Source organism: Portunus trituberculatus, chromosome 27 (genome assembly GCF_017591435.1).
Source record: "Portunus trituberculatus isolate SZX2019 chromosome 27, ASM1759143v1, whole genome shotgun sequence".
NCBI classification, from domain to species: domain Eukaryota; kingdom Metazoa; phylum Arthropoda; class Malacostraca; order Decapoda; family Portunidae; genus Portunus; species Portunus trituberculatus.
Window position 1 is genome coordinate 16,904,925 of NC_059281.1, and position 18,603 is coordinate 16,923,527.

At 42.7% G+C, this 18,603-nt stretch overlaps 1 protein-coding gene across 12 annotated transcripts in view; it reads right to left on the bottom strand.

Annotated features, from left to right (window-relative positions):
* LOC123509945 (pleckstrin homology domain-containing family G member 5-like) overlaps window positions 1-18,603 on the bottom strand; it is a 491,065-nt gene that overhangs the window by 126,996 nt on the left and 345,466 nt on the right. For all 12 annotated transcript variants that reach the window (XM_045264604.1, XM_045264602.1, XM_045264603.1 and 9 more), the window contains one exon: window positions 276-431. In XM_045264604.1, coding sequence (XP_045120539.1) covers window positions 276-431 — 156 coding nt within the window. The remainder of the gene's footprint in view (window positions 1-275; window positions 432-18,603) is intronic.

Below are 18,603 nucleotides of genomic sequence, written 5' to 3' on the forward strand. Positions count from 1 at the left end.
ATATATATATATATATATATATATATATATATATATATATATATATATATATATATATATATATATATATGATATTGACGACTAAGTTTCATATAAAAATAATTTGCAATTAATAAGATACCGAGTAAGCTTTACATATTATAGAAAACAGGTAAACATTCCTAATAACCTTAAAGCTTCTTGGTTAATCCAGCACAAAGATAAAGTCGCTGAATAATGCAATGACAGCACCAAGTGACATCAATAAGTGTACCAAAAAAAAAACACTGACTGACCTTTGTGGCGAGGGAGAGCTTCCTGCGCCTGATGGAGTGGGGGTCAGGTACGCCCAGCTTGTCTGTGGCGCCCTCCCGACCCTCCATCTCCTCCCCCGAGAGAAGCATCCCGGAGTCTTCTAAGGTGTCGATGTGCGTGAGACTCTTGCTGCGGCCCTGGAATGGAGAGGAAGAGTGACAGTGAGACAAGGGCAGAAATGAAGCAAAGGAGAGAAGAAAACACACGAAACTTGGGTGAATGAATGCATGAGGGTGAAAAATAAGGAATAAACGACTGTAGGTGACTAAAAAGAGAGGGAGAGAAGAAAGGAGAGAAGGGAAAGGAAAGGAGAGACAAGAGAATGTGAAGCGAGATGTGTCGACAAAAGCAATACCAAAGTTGACACAAGGAGGGACTCGCGAAGGGAAGGAGGACGAGTCAAGAGCGTGGATGAAGAGAGCAAAGACGGACATGGACGGTGTGTGACATATTGCAAGACAACAAAGAATGAAGGGACAGAAAGCAAGATGGGAATGATATGCAAGACAAACTGAAAAATGCACAATGAAACTAGTCAATAGAAAATATCTTCACTTCCCAACCGACTCTCTCACTCACACACACACACACACACACACACACACACACACACACACACAACCATAACATCTAAAAGCACTTGAACTTTATTTGACATTCTCTAATTCTCACGAAAAGACAAGACCCACCCCCACTATAACTCTCTCTCTCTCTCTCTCTCTCTCTCTCTCTCTCTCTCTCTCTCTCTCTCTCTCTCTCTCTCTCTCTCTCTCTCTCTCTCTCTCTCTCTCTCTCTCTCTCTCTCTCTCTCTCTCTCTCTCTCTTTTGCGTATATCATGGTTTATACATTTTTCAGACTGAGGAAGAGAAGGAATCTCAAATAGAGAAATTGTCGCCGAAAAATGCAAAAAAAAAAAAAGGACAAAGTTGAAGTTTCATGATATTTCTCTCGTCCCTTTTGCTGTGTGTGTGTGTGTGTGTGTGTGTGTGTGTGTGTGTGTGTGTGTGTGTGTGTGTGTGTGTGTGTGTGTGTGTGTGTGTGTGTAGCTTTCAGGTTACAAAATAGAGTCTTAGATTATATTTTTCCCTAGTTCTGTGCTCTATTTCTATTCTCCCCAGATGTTGCGGTCACTTGTACCTCCCTGCGCGGTAATGAAGGTCAAAGAGGCAAAGCAAGCCACCCATCACCGCCCACAGCACATAATCTCAGCGGTCACAACAAAGCAAGACAATACCAGGGAACACAATGGAGAAGGGCGAGGGTGGCTTGTGTAAATAAGGCGAAACATGGCGAAGCTTCTGTGCTCTTAAAATACACTCGAAAAAAAAAAAAATTACGGTAATAACGAGAAATAAACTGTGTCCCGATAACCATGTTACGCAGCTCTCCCGCTTCACTATTAGCCAATAAAACCAATTGTCATGCTATTTAAACATATAATGATTGCACGTCAGAATTATATGATTTAAATTCTGTTTTTTTTTTCTGTCTTTCAAAGCATGTAACCAAATTAGAAGTGCAAATAAAAACAAAAACGAATTGCGAGAATATCACCATTTCAATGATCAATGAATGTACCAATTATCTTTGTGTGTTTGAGTAAGCCATAATAGTTTTAGTAATGCATACAGAGAAGGAGGAGGAGGAGGAGGAGGAGGAGTTGGAGGAGGAGGAGGAGGAGGAGGAGGAGGGGAAAAGAATAAGAAGCATATGAAGTTGAGGAGGAAGCCGAGGAGAAGGAGGGGAGGAAGAAAAGGAGAAGAGGAAGCATATGAAATGGAAAAGGAAGAAAAGGAAGACAAGGAGGAGGAGGAGGAGAAAGAGGAGGAGGAGACTGGCGGTGACCAAATGTGGGAGGAAGGAAAATGAGGAATAAAGTCAAGGGTAAAGTGCGCGAGGCTGTACCGAAATACTCTCAGGAAAGACTTTAACACCGTCAACTTTTCACTCCAGGGAACTTTTCTATCCCCGCCCCAGACACCTCTTGGGGACATGCGCACAAGGGACGAAGAAAACGAGAAGGAAGAAGTGAAGCTAAAATATTAAGAAAGAATTTGACTCACCTAGATGATGAAGAGGAGAATAAAGTGAGTTTTGTATGTAGGAGAAAGGAAGGAAATGGTCGTGGTGTCGATGGTGGGCAGTTGTTGTAGTAGTAGTAGTAGAGGTAGTGGTAGTGGTAGTGGTAGTGTAGTGATGGTGATAGTAGTAGTAGTGGTAGTGGTAGTAGTAGTGGTAGTAGTAGTAGTAGTAGTAGTAGTGGTAGTGGTGGTGGTGGCAGTGGTGGTGGTGGTGGTGGTGGTGGTAGTGGTAGTGGTGGTGGCAGTGGTAGTAGTGGTGGTGGTAGTAGTGGTGGTAGTAGTAGTAGTAGTAGTAGTAGTAGTAGTAGTAGTAGTAGTGGCAGTGGTAATGTTAGTAGTGACAGTGGTAATGGTAGTAGTGGCAGTGGTAATAGTAGTAGTGGCAGTGGTAGTAGTAGTAGTAGTAGTAGTAGTAGTAGTAGTAGTAGTAGTAGTAGTAGTAGTAGTAGTAGTAGTAGTAGTTTACTTGTCAGCTAATTTGGAGGCGTAAAAATATACGATATTTAGTTCTCAGAGTTAGCGGTTGAGATCCACATAGCGGCAGCACAAGGTGCGTCATATATTACGGACACTTTTGTTGTGCTGAGTCTTTGTCCCCTAATTGCAACAGCCTGGAACATAACGCTTCTCTCACGCTGACTTCATGACACATTAAACAGCTTAAGTCAATTAACTCAGCCTTGTCCAGCTTACCCTACTTACGAAGGACGATGGTTTTCCGCATGTCTGAACGAACAGGCAAAGAGGAACAGGCAAATATCAAGTGTTCTGGTGACGCAGCGCTGTCCCTTCCCAGTGTTAGGTGCTTCAAAGGGCTACAACTGTGCTACCATAAGCCTGGTTTATTTCACAAAGGCAGGAAATCACAGGGCATCCCAGACTCTCCGTTGCCACTAACTTTATACTAACAAATTTTAATATTACATTTTTTTCCGACTGTCAGAATAGAGAAAAAAAACCCGGAACTCGTAAAAGAGACCTTGGTTTTGTATTACAGTATATTTCAAATGAACTGACATCCCTTGAGTTAGGTGTCTGTAGGGAGCCATCCATCTATCACTGCTGGAGAGCTTCTGCTGTTGCGCGAACGTCCAGTCACTCATTTTCTCTCGAGTACATAAGCAAGATATGCACACTACCAGCAATTGTAGTTCATGAAGTCAGCTGATATTCTACTTCAAGGCAAGACAGGAGGGTGAATGTCTGTGATGTGTAACGTAGTGTCAGCACTTTGAGGGCTCAGACTTTCATTAGTGCACGGAACACTACACTATTACGACAAAGAGGAATAGCAATGTCAAAAGTTCGCATTATTGTTTTGAGGTCTTTTGTCGGCAACAGGAAGATGAAATGCTGGCTGACTTATCCGTGGCGAGAGAGAGAAAGAGAGAGAGCGAGAGAGCGAGAGAGAGAGAGAGAGAGAGAGAGAGAGAGAGAGAGAGAGAGAGAGAGAGAGAGAGAGAGAGAGAGAGAGAGCACCTGGAAGACGTCTTATTGAAATCCAGGAAACAAAATTTTAAAGCAGGAATCATATATTTCAATTTCCCTCTGCAAAATTCATAAGACTTGGAAACGAGATGATGCAACAGGGTACGTTTTCATTGCATCACTTTTGACTCATTAAAAAAACAAAAGGAAAAAAAAAAAACCACATTGTAATCTCCTTTCTGATTAACTTTTTACACCATGTTAAGGGAAACTCAATGGCGACTATATTTACGACGTCACAGAGAATTAAGTGCTTTCGCGTTCCCTGCAGACAAAAGACTCACTCACACTACACTACAGCGCTCCCTCCCAGCAACAATGGGACACAAGGACGGTGGAGGGAATGCGGGAGTGATGAGAAGCTCTCCAGCGGCGGTTCATAATGTCTGGACACACAACACAGCATTATGGAACGCTTAACGAAGTGTGTCACGTGTAATTATCTCACCTAGGGAAGTATATACCGTTTGTTTGCTTGTCTGTGTGATATACATACGGATAAACTGATGTACAGACAAAAATAGAAAATGACAGAAAAACAAAGATACAAACAGTAACAAAAAAAAATAGATGGAGATTTCAAGTAAGAGGAACAGACAAAAAAAAAAAAAAAGACAAGACAAATCAACTGAAAATAAAAATCGAAGATATGTAAAATTGAGCCAGAAAAAAAAATTACAGACGCGAGAGAAACACGGAGAGAGTTAAAATGTACATAGCGTGAGGGTCAGTTGCTCACGCCGTCACATATTATTGAGAGATGTCAGAGTGAAAACGTGGCGGTGACGTGTGTCTGATGTAACTATTTAGGATTACTGGACGCTGGAAAGGCTGCAAACAGGCAACACGTCACCATTATCCCGGTAATGACACACACAAGCAGACACACAGACACGCAGACACACACACACATACATACACACACACACACACACACACACACACACACACACACACACACACACACACACACACACACACACACACACACACACACACACACACACACACACACACACACACACACACACACACACACACACACACACACACACACACACACACACACACACACACACACACACACACACACACACACACACACACACACACACACACACACACACACACACACACACACACACACACACACACACACACACACACACACACACACACACAGTCATAAAAAATTCTCTCAAATTAGTGTCATATTTTCCAAAACATTAACCATCCACATGTCAGCTGAGCACGAATATTTTTGTCTTATAAGCTGATGAAAAAAAGACCATTTTTTGCCTTTCTTCTTTACAAATTACGAGCGTCAGGTGTCCATCTATCATGTTCCCCTCGCCCCGGACTCCGCCTAAAAAAAAAAAAAAAAAAAAAAAAACTAGCAATGAACGATAAAGGTTTCAAGCAAAGGCAAAATCATACGGTCTACCTTCCACTTCCTCTCCTGTTTTGGATTCAAACATACACCTCCTAATTTTGAGCCACACTGCTTCTTTGGTTTATATTCTATCAAACTCCCTGCAATTACCTCTCATTTTCACTTCACCTTGCTTCCTCTCCTACTCTGCCTTCTCTATCCTGTCTTTCATTCATTTTCTTCCTCTATCTTCTCTCCCTCTTCCACGGCGTTAATCATCCCATAAATAATATATATGCCTTTGTTACGCTCTCTCTCTCTGTCTCTGTCTCTGTCTCTCTCTCTCTCTCTCTCTCTCTCTCTCTCTCTCTCTCTCTCTCTCTCTCTCTCTCTCTCTCTCTCTCTCTCTCTCTCTCTCTCTCTCTCTCTCTCTCTCTCTCTCTCTCTCTCTCTCTCTCTCTCTCTCTCTCATTACAGTTCTGTGTTGCTGTGCATTTTCATTAGAAAAACGTAATACCCTCACAAATTTTTTTTTTTTTTTAGCTTTTCAACATCTCACTTAATATAAGAAAGAAAGATATAGCACTAAGTGAGAGAGAGAGAGAGAGAGAGAGAGAGAGAGAGAGAGAGAGAGAGAGAGAGAGAGAGAGAGAGAGAGAGAGAGAGAGAGAGAGAGAGAGAGAGAGAGAGAGAGAGAGAGAGAGAGAGAGAGAGAGAGAGAGAGAGATTCAACGTTATGAAAAACCCAGAAAAAGGTAAATGTAAAGTTCACATCGCCGGTCCGACATTAGAAATGTTCACAATCCTTCACATTTGTCCGTGTCTCTCTATTGAAAGAGATTATCGATGGGACTAATTACTCATTCTACCAACTCCTTGTTTGCTGAGTCAACAGTGAGTCGGAGTCAGCCATTACGGAGATTGTGTCAACTTGTTATTTCGGTATCAATTCAATTTCTTAGATGTTCCAATTTCTTAAAATCTTTATCACAAATATGATTGTGATCTTTTTTCCTTTTATTTTTTTTCTGTGGATAACTACGTTTTTCTGTCTATCTGTTGTTTTCTTCCTCTCACCCTACCAAATAATCTTTAAACTGGTTACAAATGCTAAAAATTTATCTCCTGATTTATAACTTGCATCCCAAGATTTCATAAAAAAATCATCATGAGGCGGTGGTGGAGTGTTGCTGCGTCTCCACACGAGACGGTGGTGAAGTGTTACTGCGTCTCCACGTCATACCACGTCACTAGCAGGACTGTCCCCCCCTCTCGTCTATTTAACCCTTGTAAGCATCTTGTCAGGCACACACACCTCCCTGCTTGCCTTCATTCGCCACCACCTTTCCTGGGATCTTTTCATCGCCTTGCTTCCTCGCCTGACGCCTTCCTCTACCAAACGGTGCCTAAAATATTAATCTCGTCAGAAAGGTTGTCCGTAGTACCCAGTGCCTCAACAGACAAACTTCATTAGAAAATTGATTTGTGTTTTTGTTTTCTTGCTATCGTTTTTCAAGGTTTTCAATATCCATTTCTTTTACCTGAAGAGCTGACGCTCAGTATGGTTGACTTTTGTCACTCTCCACCTAAGACACATCGATGAGGCATACGAACAATGGCGTTTTCTAATCCTTTCAGAATCTCTGATCAATTCATTTACGCTGTGTATGTGCTTAAAGGGACAAGTCCAGGGAATGTCACGACTATTGGTCGTCTGAGCAACAAAGGTTTAAAGGTCACAAGCATTTGCCTTCCAGGCAGCACGGCACACACCAGTATCTTTCACACGGACGCCACGAGCTGCTGTCTGTTTTGTCTCTGTGTGCTGTACAGCCGAGACAGGAAGGAAAAGGAAATATAATATCATAGTCAGTCCTTTCCTTGCGTAACATCACTCTTTTTATATTGAAACTTTCGTTTTCAGGGTCATCATGCCTCCAGAAAAAAATCACTGATTTAACTATTACTATTAAAATTATCCTTATCCTTATTATAATCATCACGAACTCAGAAACATGAACAACAACAATATCAGCATAATAGCACAGAATGTCTCTTTCCAACACCAGCGATGTCTATCAAATCAGCCGGTAGCCGCTCTTCAATGTCAGGGAGAGTAAAGACTTATTGCATATTTCTGGACAAGAGGACGACGAGGTTCAATAATGTCGATATAGATATAGAACTTAATTGGAGTTTGAGGATACGACAGGGAAAACTGAACTCGGTCAGAAAAAAAAAAAAAAAATTAGGCAGCAAAAAAACCCTGCCTCCAGCCACCCATGGCCCTAGACACTACTATCGAAAATGAAGAAAGTCTGAGGACAAAACTACCCGTGTTTCACTTAGTCGCTTAGCGTTATTCAATCAATATTAGATGGAGCGTCCACATAAATCGTGCATCTTATTTTCTAGGATAATTTTTTTTTTCCTACTTGTCTTCCTTTCTGTCTTGCATATTGTTTTATCAATCAAGATCATTGCGACATTAACGACCAGAAAAAGCGACTCGTAAGTCAACATGATCTTTCTTACTCATTTGATTCTTATCTAATCATATTTTCACATTGTTTTTCAATTCTTAAAATACACACCTGCTCTATAAAAAAACTGGTTTTACTTTAGATATAAAAACCGAATCTGTCAAGGTTTTAATTCGCATGTCATCTTCATCTTTTCGCTTCCGATATTCCGACCTTATTTTCATTACTTCATATTCCTTTTTCTTTTTCTTCTTGACTCGCCCTCATCTGGGTCGTCATCACACACTGATAAAAAATAAATCATCGCCAGTTCGTGGTCCTCAATAGGAAGTTAATGGCAAACCAACAGATCCTTTTACATTATAATAGAAAGCAAACACAGAGAACTGAAGGTCTCTGACACGAAAAAAAAGTTAAAAGATAAGAAAAAAATGCTGGATATTCTTTGTTTGTGGCACTGGTGATGATGGTCGTGATAGTCGTGGTGATGATAGAAAACTTATTCGTACATGTAGTTATAGTGGTGTTACTAATGATGTTGGAATGCTCATATTTACAGTAACAGTTGTAGTAACACCAGCAATGATATTTATTGTTAATTTTATTGTTGTTGTGGTGGTGGTACTAATAGGAATTGTAATTGTAATACGAATGCAGACCCTACCACTCATCACCGAGCAAAACAAATCAGCTAGTACCGCTTAGTACCCATGTCATCGCACACGTCACTGGCAAACGCACACACACACACACACACACACACACACACACACACACACACACACACACACACGTACACGCTCCAAATCAAAAATACATTTAATATCCAACGCACATAAGGCATCTATTTATTATTCAGTACATTACACTCAGCGTCTGTTGTCTGTCAGTTGATCCCCTTTGGCGGGTAAAGGGTAAGAGGAACAGGCGGATGGTGGTGTGGCGCGGTGGCGTAGACAGAGGGCGTGTGTGGAAGGGTGTGGCGGAGATTAGGGTCGCTCAGCTTCAGAGATTAAGAGATAAATGTCTGTGTAGGTGAGGGACGTTGTAGAATGTGGAGGCGAGAAACAGAGGAGCAGTAGGCCTAACTCGTTGTCTGTCTGTCTCTCTCTCTCTCTCTCTCTCTCTCTCTCTCTCTCTCTCTGAGTGTGTGCACACACACACACACACACAGAGAGAGAGAGAGAGAGAGAGAGAGAGAGAGAGAGAGAGAGAGAGAGAGAGAGAGAGAGAGAGAGAGAGAGAGAGAGAGAGAGAGAGAGAGAGAGAGAGAGAGAGAGAGAGAGAGAGAGAGAGAGAGAGAGAGAGTTTGCAATTGAGAATACATTTGTGCATTAAAGAATATATCAATATCTTTTACCTAGGGGAGAATATATAAGAAATACGTAAAATGTCTTGCATGCTCGGAAGGGAAGACATTCTCTATCTGAATACTTCCATTCCTTTCTTCATCAACTATTTCCGTTAACATTTCTTACGCTTCCTTATTCATAATTGGAAGACGGAAGGAGAGAAAGAGATGAGAAAGGAAGGGAAGGAAGTCAGTAAAGAAGAAAAAAAGGAAGAAATTGAGAATGAAAGGAATGAATGAAAGAATATGAAAGAAACAGAACGAAAGAATGAAAAAACACTATAAAGTATAAGCATCTACGAAAGAATTTGAAAGAAGACGAAGAGAACAGAAATATAAGGTCGGGATAAGCATCAATCTATCTTCTTTCTATTCGCACGCAAAGTTTAAGCTCATCACAAACTTTTTTTAAGATTTGACTCTTGCAACGAATTTCATGCTTAATTTCCTGTACCCTCCTTTTTTTAACTCTCTCTCTCTCTCTCTCTCTCTCTCTCTCTCTCTCTCTCTCTCTCTCTCTCTCTCTCTCTCTCTCTCTCTCTCTCTCTCTCTCTCTCTCTCTCTCTCTGTCCTTATTCACATCCGAATAACATAAGTTCCTCCTACACATCCACTCGTTCCTTCCTTCCTATTATCTCACTTCCTTTCGCCTCCTCTCTCTCATTCATCTTTATTCTTATATTCGTACTCACATGCAACACACACACACACACACACACACACACACACACACACACACACACACACACACACGTGCGCGCTCCAGCACACAAACGACCAAACTTGTACCCACAGTTTCCTTCACTCATGTTAACACTCCTTTACCCCAGCTCGTAAACACACACACACACACAAACACACACACACACACACACACACACACACACACACACTCTCTCTCTCTCTCTCACGCACGCACGCACACACCAGTTCACCCCTCTCCCTCTCTCTCACGCACACACAAGCCCACCACATAACGCTTATCTTAAAGCAACAGAGAGGGAAGCAAAAATTGGGTGACGCAAAGCTAAAAGAGAAGCAGCCAGAGCGAGGCGAGGCTTGTGGTGGTGGCTGGTTAGGCGAGCGAGACGAGGGGATGTTGCTGCTGCTGCTGCTGCAGCCGCCGCCGCCTGCCGCTGGGGCCGCAAAGATTGACTCTCCTCCCTACTACCCTCGAGGCTAATTCTGTTACGACCCAAAACTCCCTCACTACCTCCACCCATCCTTTCCTCCTTCCCTCCCTTCCTTCCACCGTAATAGTTAAATTCGTTCTGCATTTAGGAAGGAATCTGAAGGTTATTCTTTTACGAACTCCCGCCACCCACGCTTCTCTCTCTCATCCCCACAATTGAAGTGAAATCCATCTCATATTAAATCTAAGTAAATACACGTTACTTCTTTCATAATGATGGGGTATTACTACATCGCACCCCTTGAGAACATCGAAGGAGGTAGGATGCGTGATGGGAGAGGGCGGAGGTGGGCGTGGTATGCGGTGAGGAATCATAATGGCGTGGGAAGTGACTAAGGATATGAAGAAACAGGTGGCGTTGCTCAGGACGGCTTAAGTAGTGATGAGATGGATGGGCGAGGCTATGATGAAGAAAGAGAATACAACTGAGGGAAAAACAAAACAAAACTGGGCGTTGGACGAAAAAGGAGGCACAGAAGGAAATCACGTGGTTATGAAAAGGTACACTAGGAAGAAAAATAAGTAAGGCGAGCGAATGAAGGAAGGAAAATAAGAGGGAATGATAAGAGGAGAGAGGAAAGGAAAAGTGAAGGAATGAAATGACAGGGAGAAAATCATATGTGTGAGAGATGGAATGAGGACAGAAAATGAGGACACTGAAAGAGGAGAGGAAAGATGACTGATGGAATGATGAAAGTTGAGTAAATGAAAAGGGAGAGATGGAATGACAGGTCGTGGTGAAAGAATGATATAAAAGGAATAGGAAATCATGACAGGAAGATTAAACAAGTGAAAGAGGAGATGATAAGAAAGGGAAACAATGAATGGGCAGTGAGAAAAGAATGAGAGAATGAGAAAGGAAGACTAGAAAATGGAAGAAAAAAACTAGAAAAGCAAAAGAAGACATAGGAATTGAAGAGAAGTAAGAAAAGGTGAGGGAAAAAGAGAAAAGAAGGGAGGATAGAAAGAGAGAAGGGGAGAGAGTAGTGTGTAGGTGAGAATGCAGTGACCCAGCAACTGACGGCACCACAAATATTGCTCGGTCACTAGTGATCCTTCATGGCTCAACTGGCAATACACGTGCTGGTTCATGGTTCGATCCAAGCTACTCCCACTATATTTACCCATCACACTGCGGTCAAATAAAGCTGTCGTTCACTATCTCTTTCACTTTTTTCTCAGATTACTTTACAATGCCAGCCGCTTTGGATGTTGAAATTGGTTTAAGTTAATCGACGTAGACATTCTAATTTAAGCATCAGAGTTTTACGAAATGGTAGAAAATCACTCGGCAGGGATATATGAAAGGTAGTAATGATGGAGAGGCAAACGACTGTACCTATAGATATGATTATAAAGTTAGATGATATGTGAAAACACTCAGCAATGTTTTATAGAAGGATTATCACATGTATGAATCCTGGTTCTCTTGCAATTTTCTTTCATACTCCTACTTGGACCTCTCATGAAATTACCAAAGCAGCATTAAAGGCAACTCTAAATGAAAATAAACACACGTCAAAAACTGTCGTAGCTTAAATATTGAAACACTGTCATCATAAATATCCTGAGACTCAAACAAACAGACATTGAGAGAAACATATTACAAGTTGACAGAGCGTACGTAAGAGAGAGAGAGAGAGAGAGAGAGAGAGAGAGAGAGAGAGAGAGAGAGAGAGAGAGAGAGAGAGAGAGAGAGAGAGAGAGAGAGAGAGAGAGAGAAAACAGATTCAGAGAGAACCTAACGCAACAAACACTAGACACGGAGCTCCCCATCAATTACGTCACGAACGAAAGCCACTGACCCAGCCAAGTTAGCTGCACTGGTGCCTCCTGGGTCAGACAAGGTGAGATGACGCAACCTTTACCTCCGCACTGCTTCTTGCATGCTACGAGCGGGCCACAGTCAGTCTGAGTCTTTTGCTGGGGTGTTTTTTCATGTATTTGTGATTTTGTGTATTTTTCATGTCATTTGGCTTTGTTGTCAGCTAATATATCATTCTTTTATGTGTGTGTGTGTGTGTGTGTGTGTGTGTGTGTGTGTGTGTGTGTGTGTGTGTGTGTGTGTGTGTGTGTGTGTGTGTGTGTGTGTAACGATAAGGAAAAGCAATTTATTTAGTTTCAATTTGAATCTCTCTCTCTCTCTGTCTGTCTGTCTCTCTCTCTCTCTCTCTCTCTCTCTCTCTCATTACATATCTGCCGATGATTCTTTAAATTCCGTGAAAAATGTCTTTACTCATTTATCTTCCCATTTATCTTCTTTGTCTTTCTCTCCGTCTTTTTGTCACTGATTGTCTAACTGCAATCTCAACAATATTCTATTCAGCTCCATTTCATTAATCTTCTTTCTCATTATTTTCTTCCTTACTCACAAGCACTGAAATTCCTTTGGTCTCGTGGGCGTCATTGGAGCCTCATTACGTAACCATTGAGAAAACAAAGAATGCATTTTGTGTCCGGCTGATGAACGCAACAAATATTTCTCTCTCTCTGCTACCTCTTTTCCCTCTCCCTTTTTTCCTCCCCTCCCTGCCAGCGCACTACACACGACAGCAAACACTTCTATACCCAAACCTGTCCAGAGAACCAACGCCGGGTAAAAAGGAGAGCTTTGAAGGACAAGAATGAGCGCCAAGGCTTCTGTGAGCACTAGAACCATTGATATGAAAGGTTTAGAAATATAGTCACCGCCTTTTATTTCCGCTGTGATTTTGATTGAAGACTTAATATAAATACTTAATATAAAGACTTAATCTAAAGTTCCTGTTTTATATATTCTATCGTATATAAAATGCATAGATTAAGAAATGGATACATCACCCATAAACGACGGAATAAAATAGTCTCCGTCATATCAACATTACGTAATACCTTTATGAATAACTAAAGTAATACAAGGAAGCGGTAATTTATGGAATACGTAAACAACAATCGAAAGTAACATTGTGATTACAGAACATTAAGAAAGATTCAGTAATAAATGTTAGATGAGGACAGCCATTTCCTAGCGACGCCTTGGTGAGACACGCGATGGAGGACTAATTATCACGGTGACGCGAGTGTGTTGTGCGAGAGACAGGCGAGGGTTACAGCAAAACATGCCAGACTTGCCGAGTTTTCTGTTGCTGCTCAGTTGTTAGTTTTGTTTGTGTTATTTGTCTTGATTTCTTACTTGCAGTTATCCTACAAACAATGCTTTAGGCTTGTAATATGGTTTAACTGCACAACAATGTAATTAAGAAAAGTCAAATACTTTATGAAATAAAAGATATATGTTCCTATCGCTCTGTGTACAAAATATTTTGAATTAACACTTAGATAGCATGGCCTATTTAATAAAAAAACTAGCTACAATAAAAGAGAGAAGTTAAAACCTACAGTTATTGTGTTTGCCAGTATGTGATGTATAACCGTTTGTGGTTGTAGTGGTTTTGGTGTTGATGCTGGTGGTTGTGGTGGAGGTAGTGGTAGTAGTGGTGGTGGTGGTCATAGTGATGGTGGTAGTGGCATGTATAATTGTTTGTTTTGCTGTACTTTTTCCCATCATGCGTGAGGCTGACGGCCAAAATTCTGTTTTTCAGTTAGCTAATTTGTTTGTTTTCAAATTACCCTTACAAAACAAAACGAAAAAGAGAAAAAAAATCAAGAACATGTACATACTGCAACACACACACACACACACACACACACACACACACACACACACACACACACACACACACACACACACAACAAAAACTGACATCAGTAATCTGTTATACAACCTCTGCTGGTACACACATTTTTACAGTAATAAACCAACGTATAAAGTGTTTACATAAAAAAACATGAATAAAATTACTCTACGGTAAGTGAATACATTTTAAAAGGGAAAACCTACAATGATAAACCAATGTGGGTGACATTTTCCGTTTGTTATTCTGACAGAGAGAGAGAGAGAGAGAGAGAGAGAGAGAGAGAGAGAGAGAGAGAGAGAGAGAGAGAGAGAGAGAGAGAGAGAGAGAGAGAGAGAGAGAGAGAGAGAGAGAGAGAGAGAGAGAGAGAGAGAGAGAGAGAGAGCGTCATCACGATAAATTATATTGAGTAAACGAAGAGGACGCTCAAGTTCCCATAACAAAATATGCTGCAGGATGTGAATAGGAAGAAGTGATGATGGTGGTGGTTGTGGTTGGTGGTTGTGGTTATGGTTGGTGGTGGTGGTGGTGGTGGTGGTGGTGGCGGTGGTGGTGGTGTGATGGACCTTTTATAAAAGGTGGCATTGGTGGCAGCATTTGTGGTGGTAAGGCTTTAATCCTTTTAATAAATGGCATTATCGGTGATAATGGGACAGTCATTAACCTAACCGTTCATTTTTTCATGTATTTTTTAACATGTATAAATTGTAACATTTTCTCCAGCACTATCACCACCACCACCACCACCACCACCACCACCAAGTCTATACAATTTTCTTAAGCCATATGAAAGACGGTGCAATATCAGATTTCATTATGTAACAACTAACTCCTGTAGTGTGCCCGTGCCAGACACTCGCTAGGAAGTAAAAGCGTGTGCGGGCGTGTCACTCATTCAGGAGGTGACACTCGGGGGATTTCCGGTGTTTCTTCACTTGCCGTAACTCAAGTTCCTCCCTACACCAGCAGGCAATAAGGTGAGCAAACAGTGAGGTGGTGTCAATATGAGGGTGGTTGTGATGGTAGTTGTACTGATATTGGCACCAATAGTGGTGTTTACAGTGATGGCTATGGGTGTCATGATAGCAACAGTACAGCAAATGTATAGTAATAGTAACAATGAACCAAGGTTTGATTGATGACCAACTGATGACAAATAAGAAGATGCCTTCGTCTTTTATTGGGAAAGAAACTTGCTTACATTCTTTCTCCAGCTCACACAACCAAATGCCAAGCATAAACCACTTTCCTATTCCTTTTCCATCGCACCTCACTCCTCTGCGACTTATCCAACCCCCTCCCACACCCCTCCACTCCAACGTTGTCCCACCCCGAACCACTGTCCAGCGACACTCACGTCAAGGTCAATGATGAGTGATGGCGGCGAGAAGAGCGCCGAAGCCCACAGCACCACACTGTCGAGACGGTAGGATGGGGAGGAACCCAGCGGCGAGGAGGCAGCAGACTGGGGACTGAGGGCAGCGATGAAAGGCCCCAGCGGACAGCATGGTGAGGCTGGCCGCGACGATGGCCCGGAGGAAGGCCGCGAGAGGGACAGCAGCGGCGAAGTGGGGCGTGACTTTGTGGGAGACTTGTCATCCTTCACGGAGATGCAATTCCCGACCTTTTCCTTAGGAGGAGATCTGCTCCGCTTCGGGGACACCTTCCCTGGTGAGGTGTCCTTAGAAGGTGAGGCGGCCCTGGAGCGGGAGCGGCGCCCCCAGTCCCACCAGGCGCCGCCCTCACCCCGTCCTTCCTTCGTGGCGGGGGAGATCTTTCCCGAACGACGGCAGTTCCAGGAAAGGGCGCGGCGATGGCGTCCTGTGGTTTCCATTCCCTCACTCACCACCGACACCCACCCACACGCCCGCACACCCACCCATATTATTCAGTGTGCACCTCCGCCATCACTCCAAATTCACGCTCATTTAGGCCATGTTGCGCCCTGGTTCTTTGCGGGCGAGAAGCGCCTCTTCCTCGAGCACTGTTGCTCTCCGGTCACCAAGAGGCCATGGTACTGATGGAAACTTTTGCAGTGCCGCAAGAGAGTGGCAGCCTCCCCAGCAGGCGCCCTGCCGCGGGACACCTGTTACACAGCGGAGAGGGGGGACGGCCTCCACGTGTGCTCAGTGGCCCACACCAGCGGCGGCTTCAGGCGACGCTCACCACATCAGTCGGGCTGCATCAGCACCTCCCAATATACATGACGTGCAGTGTAACACTGACGCAGACTGCCCTCAACCTCTGTTGCACTTCCTCTTATCTTTGTTCCTCTTGTCAGAGGCTGACACTCATCAAATGTAGCTAGAGACTCCGCAGTGAGCCTAGCCGTCCAGGGACAGAAAGGCTCGTGGCCAAGAGGATAAGCCTGCAGCCGGTGACCCCAGCCCGGCTGCGCCTGGCAAATCCTCTGATCCTTTTACAGGCCGAAAAACAGGGGATGCATGTCAATGTTCCACCTTCTAAAAACTGGACCACACACACACATTCACCTCATTTTTCAATCCTCTGTTTAAATATGAAACGCCTCACTACAAGACCAGAACACATAGCCTCTTAAATAATCCTTCCAGAGGCAGGAGAGAAAGAGAGGTAAAGAGAGGATCACGGGGAAGTCAAGTGGAGCGCCAGCGGCGTACGTCCTCACTCAACCAGGTTCACCGTAACACTGAGGCCAACCTTCACGACCTATCTATCCTGCCGCCACTCGTGACGCGACAGAAAACGGGAGATTCCAAATTTTGCAGCAGTGAATATCACCTATGAGAGAGAGAGAGAGAGAGAGAGAGAGAGAGAGAGAGAGAGAGAGAGAGAGAGAGAAGAGACAGACAAATACACGGATGGACACAGATACAAACATATACACTATAGAGACACAGGGACGCAGACATATCCACATGCAAACAAAGAGGAAGTGGCGCTGACAGAAACATTTCACCACGGACAAAAATGACTGGAGTGGAATTCACCTGTACACAAAAGACAGTCAATGCTACAGCGCTGCGTGAAACAAACACGAGTCAACGAGACAATTCCGACGAAGAAAACGATATACATTATGAGAAGATCATCATGAGACTCGTTACTTTGGTTTCCTTTTTCTCTAATATGAATTTTTTTTCCGATTTCTCACATACTTCAGACATTTCTTTTCTTCTCTTCTTCCCTTTTTCCTCTCCCTTGCAACCTCATGATTTTTCTTCTCGTTTCCTCTCTCATTGTTCATATTTTTACCGTCTTACATTCCTTCTCTCTTTCATCCTTTTATTACTCTTCCTCGTGATCATCAAATGGAAAAAAAAAATATAATATATCAAAATTCAACACAACCTCTTTTTTGAAGCAGAAAATGTAAATATTGTAAATGTTAGCAAGATATTTCGTTCTATCGGATCCTTTTATTTATTCACTGCCCAACTCCCCTTCCTCTTCCTCTTCCTCTTCCCCTTCCCTCACCTCTCACTCTCTCCCTTTTTTGCTCCTTCCGTCCCCTTACAGCTTCAGGATATTCAATGGTTCGTGAGGTCAGAGAAGAGAGAAAATTGGGGATAGTTTCTCTCTCTCTCTCTCTCTCTCTCTCTCTCTCTCTCTCTCTCTCTCTCTCTCTCTCTCTCTCTCTCTCTCTCTCTCTCTCTCTCTCTCTCTCTCTCTCTCTCTCTCTCTCTCTCTCTCTCTCTCTCTCTCTCTCTCTCTCTCTCTCTCTCTCTCTCTCTCTCTCTCTCTCTCTCTCTCTCTCTCTCTCTCTCTCTCTCTCTCTCTCTCTCTCTCTCTCTCTCTCTCTCTCTCTCTCTCTCTCTCTCTCTCTACATCCTTTAAAGCTAACCCATAAAATCCATTAACCGGATCCTCTTGTATCCCGATTTGGATTTTCTTTTTAAGTGAGCTGGAGCGTAGGTCGGAGGCTCAGGCGGCCGGGGGCATCATGTAATAGCCTCTCCAATTATTCCTACGTCATACATGTGTACCAGAATGGCGGTGCTTTTTCTTACTCGTTCTTAAAGTGAAGTCAAATGGTAGAGAGAAGTCTTGTGAGGGTTATGATTTGAGTTCAAGAGTATAAAACCAATCATGAACATTCCTGCCTCTACTGCGGATCTCATTACGGTCGATCTTAATACTTATGGTGGAATAATAATGGTTTGTGATACTAGGGGAATGAGAGAGAGAGAGAGAGAGAGAGAGAGAGAGAGAGAGAGAGAGAGAGAGAGAGAGAGAGAGAGAGAGAGAGAGAGAGAGAGAGAGAGAGAGAGAGAGAGAGAGAGAGAGAGAGAGAGAGAGAGAGTTATTGGATATCAGCAGCCCTCGCGATAACGTTGTAGCAAATTATTTCTTTCACTGAAATTTCACTCCAAAAAATTGAATGATTGCCGAGAAAAAAAAGTTGAAGAAATAAACAAATAATATGATAACGAGTTTACGCTTCTCAAAACGCGCACGATTTTTCTTTCTTTTTACGTGAAGTGTTCGATGTTTATTCCTTACATCTATTTATTACAGGTAAACATTTCTTTTAGCTGATTTGGTGTTTGCTGATCCGAATTTCTCTTTCACAGATTAATTGATAAAAACTTTGTGCGTTCCTTCACTTCAAGGCTTTTACAACGTCATTTAGATGTGTAGTCCCTGCCTGGTTCTGTCTCCTCTTCAGTGTAACATTATACTAATAG